The following is a 9196-nucleotide window of genomic DNA, read 5'->3' as shown; positions in this document are numbered from 1 at the left end:
CAACGATGGCCTTGGGGACGACTGTGACGATGACGATGACAATGACTGGATCCCAGACATTCAAGACAACTGCAGACTTATCACCAACCCCAACCAGAAAGATTCTAACAGTAACCAACCGTTACTAAAACTTGAACAGTGAACTATCCCTTTAACAGTAACCAACCGTTATTAAAACTTGAACAGTGAACTATCCCTTTAACAGTAACCAACCATTACTAAAACTTGAACAGTGAACTATCCCTTTAACAGTAACCAACCGTTACTAAAACTTGAACAGTGAACTATCCCTTTAACAGTAACCAACCATTACTAAAACTTGAACAGTGAACTATCCCTTTAACAGTAACCAACCGTTACTAAAACTTGGACAGTGAACCCTCCCTTTAACAGTAACCAACTGTTACTAAAACTTGAACAGTGAACTATCCCTTTAACAGTAACCAACCGTTATTAAAACTTGAACAGTGAACTATCCCTTTAACAGTAACCAACCGTTATTAAAACTTGAACAGTGAACTATCCCTTTAACAGTAACCAACCGTTAAAGGGATAGTTCAATGTTCAAGTTTTAGCTTATTTTTTTTACTTCTGCATCGCTACATGCTTCAGAAGTGCCCCTCTGTCTTACTATGGCCATCTCCCCCTCCTCTCCCAGGTAACGGGGTGGGCGACGTGTGTGAGAACGACTTTGACAACGATTCAGTCTGGGATCTGATTGATGTGTGCCCTGAGAGTTCAGAGGTCACTCTGACAGACTTCAGAGCCTATCAGACAGTCATTCTGGATCCAGAGGGCGATGCCCAGATCGATCCCAATTGGGTGGTGCTCAATCAGGTGACCCTTGACCTCCCTGTTTGGCTCAACACATGAACAACTTTGATTGTAGGCTGAAATATCCCTTTAAGGTTATCCTCCTACTCTGAAATCAGTTTACAAGGAGGACTATTATGGTTGTTATAAATAGGCCTATGCTAGTGCATTGACTACAGACTAAAGCATGGTATATTGCATTGTGCATATTTGTCACGCTCTTATGTATGATTCATTGTGGATACGGATTCTGATATTAGCGAATCCTCTTTTATTGCAGGGCATGGAAATAGTTCAGACCATGAACAGTGATCCTGGTTTAGCTGTGGGTAAGTTGATGTTATGAGTTATGTTGTTTGTTACTTCTTGTCCTGGTCCTGTGATGTATTCTAAATATAATTACTCAAATTCTGGCCTATACAGTGATTTGAGTATAGCTGTGTATTGAAAAGGTCCTGGAAATAAATATATTCAGTACCAGTCAAAAGTTTGGACACACCTACTCATTCAAGGGCATTCTCAACCAGCTTCACCTGGAATGCTTTTCCAACAGTCTTGAAGGAGTTCCCACATATGCTGAGCACTTGATGGCTGCTTTTCCTTCACCCTACGGTCTAACTCTTCCCAAACCATCTCAATTGGGTTTAGGTCGGGTGATTGTGGAGGCCAGGTCATCTGATGCAGCACTTCATCACTCTCCTTCTTGGTAAAATAGCCCTTACACAGCCCGGAGGTGTGTTGGGCCATTGTTCTGTTGAAAAACAAAGGATAGTCCCACCAAGCGCAAACCAGATGGGATGGCGTATCTCTGCAGAATGCTGTGTTAGCCATGCTGGTTAAGTGTGCCTTGAATTCTAAATAAATCACTGACAGTGTCACCAGCAAAGCACCCCCACACCATCACACCTCCTCTTCCATGCTTCAAGGTGGGAACCACACATGCAGAGATTGTGGTTGGAACCAAACATCTCAAATTTGTACTCATCACACCAAAGGACACATTTCCACCTGTCTAATGTCTACTGCTCATGTTTCTTGGCCCAAGCAAGTCTCTTATTCTTATTGGTGCCCTTTAGTAATGGTTTATTTGCAGCAAATTGACCATGAAGGCCTGATTCACACAGTCTCCTCTGAACAGTTGATGTTGAGATGTTACTTGAACTCTGTGAAGCATTTATTTGGGATGCAATTTCTGAGGCTGGTAACTCTAATGAACTTATCCTCTGCAGCAGAGGTAATTCTGGGTCTTTTTTTCCTGTGGAGGTCCTCATGAAAGTCAGTTTCATCATAGCGCTTGATGGTTTCTGCAACTGCACTTGAAGAAACTTTCGAAGTTCTTGAAAGTTTACGCATTGACTGACCTCCATGATGGACTGTCATTTCTCTTTGCTTATTTGAGCTGTTCATGCCATAATATGGACTTGGCCTTTTACCAAATAGGGCTATCTTCTGTATACCACCACTACCTGATTGGCTCAAACGCATTAAGAAGGAAAGAAATTCCACAAATGAACTTTTAACATGGCCCACCGGCTAATTGAAATGCATTCCAGGTGACTACCTCATGAAGCTGGTTGAGAGAATGCCAAGAGTGTGCAAAGCTGTCATCGAGGCAAAGGGTGGTTACTTTGAAGAATCTCAAATATAAAATATATTTAGATTTGTTTAACACGTTTTTGCTTACTACATGATTCCATATGTGTTATTTCACAGTTTTGATGTCTCCATTATTATTCTACAATGTAGAAAATAGTAAAAATAATGAATGAGTAGGTGTGTCCAAATGTTTGACTGGTACTGTATATTTTTAAATTCCAATTAACTGAATTGACCTGACTCAACGCAATAACCTCCCCCAGGCTACACAGCGTTCAATGGGGTGGACTTTGAGGGCACCTTCCACATTAACACGGTGACGGACGACGACTATGCAGGCTTCATCTTCGGCTACCAGGACTCCTCTTCCTTCTACGTGGTGATGTGGAAACAGACAGAGCAGACCTACTGGCAGTCGACACCCTTCAGGGCCATGGCCCAACCTGGCCTGCAGCTCAAAGTGAGTGATGGGACACAAACACAGCAGCCCATAGGTGGTGCTACTGATAAGAAACTTGGCTGAATCGGGACACTTCCTGAGAATCACTTTCAGATAGACTCTGTTGTTGGATATAAGTACAACAAAGCATGTTGTGGTGGCATTGCACTGCTGTTGGATATACACTACCGTTCAAAAGTGTGGGGTCACTTCGAAATGTCCTTGTTTTGAAAGAAAAGCAAATGTTTTGTCCAGTAAAATAACATCAAATTGATCAGAAATACAGTGTAGACATTGTTAATGTTGTAAATGACTATTGTAGCGGGAAACTGCAGTTTTTTAATGGAATATCTACATAGGCGTACAGAGGCCCATTATCAGCAACCATCACTCCTGTGTTACAATGGCATGTTGTGCTAGCTAATCCAAGTTTATCATTTTAAAAGGCTACTTGATCATTAGAAAACCCTTTTACAATTATGTTATCACAGCTAAAAACTGTTATACCGATTAAAGAAGCAATAAAACCTTGCCTTCTTTAGTCTAGTTGAGTATCTGGAGCATCAGCACTTGTGGGTTCGATTACAGGCTCAAAATGTCCAGAAACAAAGACCTTTCTTCTGAAACTCGTCAGTCTATTCTTGTTCTGAGAAATGAAGGCTCGAAGACCAGCATCCCGGAGCAGCCACTTCACTGTTGACGTTGAAACTGGTGTTTTGTGGGTACTATTTAATGAAGCTGCCAGTTGAGTACTTGTGAGGCATCTATTTCTCAAACTAGATACTCTAATGTACTTGTCCTCTTGCTCAGTTGTGCACTGGGGCCTCCCACTCCTCTTTCTATTCTGGTTAGAGCCAACTTGCGCTGTTCTGTGAAGGGAGTAGTACACAGCGTTGTACGAGATCTTCAGTTTCTTGGCAATTTCTCGCATGGAATAGCCTTCATTTTTCAGAACAGGAATAGACTGATGAGTTTCAGAAGAAAGGTCTTTGCTTCTGGACATTTTGAGCCTGTAATCGAACCCACAAATGCTGATGCTCCAGATACTCAACTAGTGTAGAGAAGGCCAGTTTTATTGCTTCTTTAAACAGTACAACAGTTTTCAACTGTGCTAACATAATTGTAAAGGGGTTTTCTAATGATCAATTAGCCTTTTAAAATGATAAACTTGGATTAGCTAACACAACATGTCATTGGAACACAGGAGTGATGGTTGCTGATAATGGGCCTATGTAGAAATTCCATAAAAAATCAATAGTCATGTATAACATTAACAATGTCTAGACTGTATTTCTGATCAATTTTCTGTTTATTTTTATGGATAAAAAAGGTGCTTTTATTTAAAAAATAAGGACATTTCGAAGTGACACCACACTTTTGAACGGTAGTATAAGTACAACAAAGCATGTTGTGGTAGAGAGACATTCTAAAAACCTTTGATAGTTATCCAGTGAAATATAATAATGGAAAAAGTAGCATATACTACAGGGTTCAGAATATGCAACAAACTCTCTCTCTCTCTGTCTCTCTCTCTCTCTCTCTCTCTCTCTTGTCCCCCTCCAGGCAGTGAAGTCCCGTACAGGGCCTGGTGAGTACCTGCGTAACGCACTGTGGCACACAGGGGACACCAACGAGGAGGTGAAGCTGCTGTGGTCGGACCCACGGAATGTGGGCTGGAGAGACAAGACGTCTTACCGCTGGCAGCTCAGCCACAGGCCCCAGGTGGGCTACATCAGGTAGGCCACACCCCTCTTTCTCTCAGTTCTTTATTCTTTTTATTTGATTTTAATTTACTACTTTCTATTTGTATCAGATGTTCAGTAACTGTTTTATTGTCAATAGAATTTATGATCTGAAGTCATTTAGTACCTGCTTAACTATGTATCAGATTTCCATTGTTTTTTACTTACTCGGGGGCAGATGTGTTCGATGGCTTTGAACTTGAAGCTGAGTTCATCCTCACTGGACAGGACACTGTTGTGATTACACGGCTGTGTGTGACCACTGTTGACCACTAGAGGGAGTTTACACTGCCTTGGCTTGGATGATAAAAAAAGAAAAAGAAAGATGGCTGGTGGCAGTTTGGTGGACTGGGTGGCTATTCACCAATATATACTCCATATTTTTCCCTCCTAAACCTCTTTGTGACTTTTACAGAGAGACCGGGCCCCCTGGCCATCTATTGTCCCCGTTGCCATGTCAACCAAATCCTTGGCAAGAATTTGCTGAGCGCCCGTTCATATGCAGATCCAGAGGAAACTACTGTAGAGTGGGGGGTCTGAGAGAGACAGAGAGAGCAAGAGAGAGAGAGAAGAGGAGGTGAGGGGGAGAAAGCGAGAGAGGGAGAGAGCAGGGAGAGTATCAAAGACAGAGAAAGAAACTGAAAGATAAACAAGTGTGAGGGAGTCTGACTAGAAGCACTGAGAGTAACATAGCAGAATAAGGAAAAATCTCAAGCAGATTGTCAAATTCTAAGAGTGAAAGAGAATATCTTAAATCAGACGTCATGTCCGAGGAACATATTGCTTATGCAAATAGTTTAAGAAACCAGCTTTATTGGGTGGCATAAATACCACATTGTGCTCAACAAAGCATCAGCTAGACATTTTCAAAAGACACATTCATTTGAACCAATACCTGTGTTTGAGCATCTCTCAAAACCCTTACATTTCTGGCCCATTATCAGTAGCGATGCGTGGGTAAAATCACCGGGGAAGCCAAACCAGAACAAAAAGCCATTATATAACCTATGTGTTGTGATAATTGCTTTATTTGCTCTATAGCCTGTCTTGACACTGTGATATATATACAATAAGAAGACACAGTGGCAGAATAAATTCAACCACATATTTGTTTCATTACAAAACTGGAGAGCAACATCTGTCTGGTGAAGTCCACAAAACATATTGCATGTAACAAACAGTTACATGACCTACAGCATGGTCAATCAAGTTAATGTTTATGGATTTAGAACCACGGAGAGTTACCGCAAGTTGCAAAGAAAACAGGAGCTGCCTTCACTATTCCAGCACCATTTCAACATCAACATCATCTAATCACCCATGCTTAGTCTAATACAGTGACAACTAAAAGATACCAAAAACGATTTAGTCCAATCAACGTAAGCTAAATATGATGTGGCTGTCCATGTAACTGATTTCTCTCTGTGTGTGTGTATTTGTGTGTGTTTGCGTAACGTATAAGTAGAAAAACATGTTGACTCACCCTACTTGTAGAGAAACGCCAATTCCATTCTCCTCTTTCATGTTGCCTAAACGGCTTATAACTCTGTCATATAGTACACACTTTTTGTTGTCCTAGGCTACCTGATTAAAATGCTTGCTAGTTAGCCTAACTACCTTTCATGGGCAACGATGCGCGAGGCCAGCATACTACCTGGGGACAATGTACGAATTTATGGTTGGATCAGAATCGCTATCTCCATCCATTGCCAATTTAGGAAAGGGACGATTTTAGCAAGCTAGCCTCCGGAAGACAACAACACAAGGAGATGCAACAATTCACATTTTTTTCTGACAATAATGATGTTTGGCTTGTGATGTGATTAGTCTGAAGCCAAATCCAAACTGGCTTCCCTTGACACTTTTTTTTTGGTGCTCCAGGACCATTCAGTGTTGAGCTCACACAGTTTAGCTCAACACTGATTGGCTATTTTTTTAATATATTTTTTTCAATGGAGACCAAATGCTCGCTGGCCTCCCATGCATTCAATGCTACGGGCAGCAACAACTTCATACTCTTTCTGATCAGACAGCATCAGATAGATATGCTGCACATACTGAGACAGGGGGGCACTGTTACGTTAGATCAGATGCTTTCTCTGATGAGATACATTCAGCTTGTTGCGAATTGAAGGAAATTTATGAAACACAGAGAGGCAAAATATACATTATTTTGTATATATATTTTTTTGTAATTTTTTTGGGGGGAAGCCTAGCTTCCCTTGGCATCCATGAATACATGCCACTGCCCATTATAAAAAAAAGTTGCCAGAGAAAAGGAGAGTTGGGGGGTGGAGGTTGTGGAGGGGGGGGGGGGGCACTCCAGTGGGGTGTAGTGAGGGGAGAGTGGAGAGAGAGAGACAGGTCTTTTTAGAGGCAGGGAGGCCCTATTCAGACCCAAACAGAGAGACACCTGCTTTGTATGCTGTGCAGAGGAGTCAATGGAGCACTGCAGCGATGCACTGCACTCACTCAGGCAGTGGCTGGGACAGGGGCTGGGCTTGCTCTCTGTCTCTCTTTCTCTGTTCATCCAAATCACCCATTTTGAGTTCTGTGGTTACTTGCCACTGGGTTTTAGTTTGGTGGCACTTCATTTGACTAATCTCTTATATGACCATATGCCAAGTACTAAAGCTACCCACAACAATCACATGTTATGGGTATGTGACAGTGGTATAAATAAAGACAGTGTGGATGACTTTCATTTTGATAATTACCAGAGGGAACATGGCTAGAAATGACACGGGAATGTAAAAGTCCCCTGATTTGTGCATTGTCCCGCGCTCTGTGGCAGGGTGAAGTTATATGAGGGGACGGAGATTGTGGCTGACTCTGGCGTGGTGATTGACACTACCATGAGAGGCGGACGACTGGGGGTCTTCTGTTTCTCCCAAGAGAACATCATCTGGTCCAACCTGCGCTACCGCTGCAACGGTAAGACTCCGTTCTTCACTTTGCTACTAACCACTAACGATACTTGTATTGAACAACATAATGCTAGTGAACTAATTTACTTGTATGTTCTGCTTCATGTATCTGTTGTTTCTTAGACACTGTTCCAGACGACTTCAACCCATATCGCAAACAGGTCCTGCTGCACATCAAGGTGTGAGATGATTCGAGGATGTGTGAGTGCTGAGGCATGTAGATGAGTAACCTGTCCAGCACTGTCTATCTACACACTCTCACACACACATTCACACACACACTCTTACTGCCTCTCAGTACAGACTTCCAACTGCTGTTCAAATGTGTGTGACTGTGTCTGCCATTGAGTGAAAGGGGAGGGGTTTCAGAGTTGTGGTAAAGGAGGAAGAAGAACCATTTTACAACATTGTTATTATACCAGACTGGAAAAGCAAAAAGGTACCAGAGACTTTGGAAGAAAGTATACATGATAATTCATGTATGTAGGACTGTGTTACTTCTGGGTTTGAGTTGCTGTTCTTGCCCTCAATTTCACTGTATGAACGGTGGTTGTGTGAATGACAGCGGTTAACCGTTGAGTTTGACTGTTGCGTTGGGTGTGAGTGCTGTTGTTGCTTTGTGTTTTTGTATTTACAGCTATTATAGGAATACATGGATTCCATTTTGTGTTTTAAGACCGAACAGTTAAAGGATGTGTTTTTCCATCTCATATCTAACTGTAAAATAAAAAACATAAGCTAACGTTACAGGGATGATGGGAATTTGATAAATACTGTACATCCTCTGGATATGAAACTCCTGGTAACTCTGTCATGATCAGATAATGTCATCTCAGCAGCAAAAAACAGATCTGTAGCAAGAGACTGTAGACTTGCAGTTATTTAGCCATATTACGTTAAGCCTTTAATAGTGGAATTATGTCCCTATTTTGAATAAATGTGGATCTCTGTGGATTCTAGTGTATACTTTCCTGGGCATCTGATTCTGTGCCCAGTAATTGAATATGAAATAAAGCCTTATTGGAAGTGTTTCTATGAATAAAGTCATCTTTAACTGATTAATTCAACAGAAGCATAAACAAAGAGCCAAACAATGTTTGTCCTCAAAAAAGAATAAACAATTGAATTTCTTAAAAATATGTTTATTTGACCTTTGTGATTCTGTACACAACAAGAATGCTAATGAACGATACTACTTTTAAAAAAACGGTCAAATAAATCAAGAGCAACTGTGAGTGAGCACTGCTGTTCCAAGGTCATCTAGTCAGTGATGTATGTGGTGACACTTGTGCTAACTCTATCTAACCGCTGAGTGCTGTGGTTGTCATCATACCTCCCAGGAGCAGACAGACCCCAGGGCTCAACTGACTGAACTGCCCAGTCTGTCTCAACAGTCTGCTTCTCTGCTCCACCATAATAGCCAGTCATAAAAATCCATATACATTGTACAGAACTTGATATATTTAATATCATATATTATGTGTCACATAGCCTAATTACGTTATTCTTATGCCAGTGTAGTAACACTGTAATAACTCAATGATAACACTGTATTTTAACATGTTACATTGTAACTTACTTTGTAATGGAGTTGAGCATTTTGTTACCACATAAGTGAAATAAAGCCTCTTCCCATTCTACTTGTGTAATAACAACAAAACGAGTTACCCTGCTGAGGA

At 41.3% G+C, this 9196-nt stretch overlaps 1 protein-coding gene across 1 annotated transcript in view; it reads left to right on the top strand.

Moving 5' to 3' along the window:
* The window catches only part of LOC110486192 (thrombospondin-3a), a 15288-nt gene extending 6807 nt beyond the window's left edge, over window positions 1-8481 (top strand). Inside the window, exons 16-22 of the mRNA XM_021557617.2 lie at window positions 1-110; window positions 659-837; window positions 1094-1142; window positions 2673-2869; window positions 4412-4584; window positions 7385-7524; window positions 7641-8481. The exon at window positions 1-110 is cut by the window's left edge and continues 72 nt beyond it. Of these exons, the coding sequence (XP_021413292.1) occupies window positions 1-110; window positions 659-837; window positions 1094-1142; window positions 2673-2869; window positions 4412-4584; window positions 7385-7524; window positions 7641-7702 (910 nt within the window). The 3' untranslated portion in view covers window positions 7703-8481. The remainder of the gene's footprint in view (window positions 111-658; window positions 838-1093; window positions 1143-2672; window positions 2870-4411; window positions 4585-7384; window positions 7525-7640) is intronic.
* The last annotated feature ends 715 nt before the right edge of the window (window positions 8482-9196 follow it).

This window comes from Oncorhynchus mykiss, chromosome 2, assembly GCF_013265735.2.
Source record: "Oncorhynchus mykiss isolate Arlee chromosome 2, USDA_OmykA_1.1, whole genome shotgun sequence".
NCBI classification, from domain to species: Eukaryota; Metazoa; Chordata; class Actinopteri; order Salmoniformes; family Salmonidae; genus Oncorhynchus; species Oncorhynchus mykiss.
The sequence above is the reverse complement of the archived record's forward strand: the minus strand, read 5'-3'. Positions and strand labels throughout refer to the sequence as shown.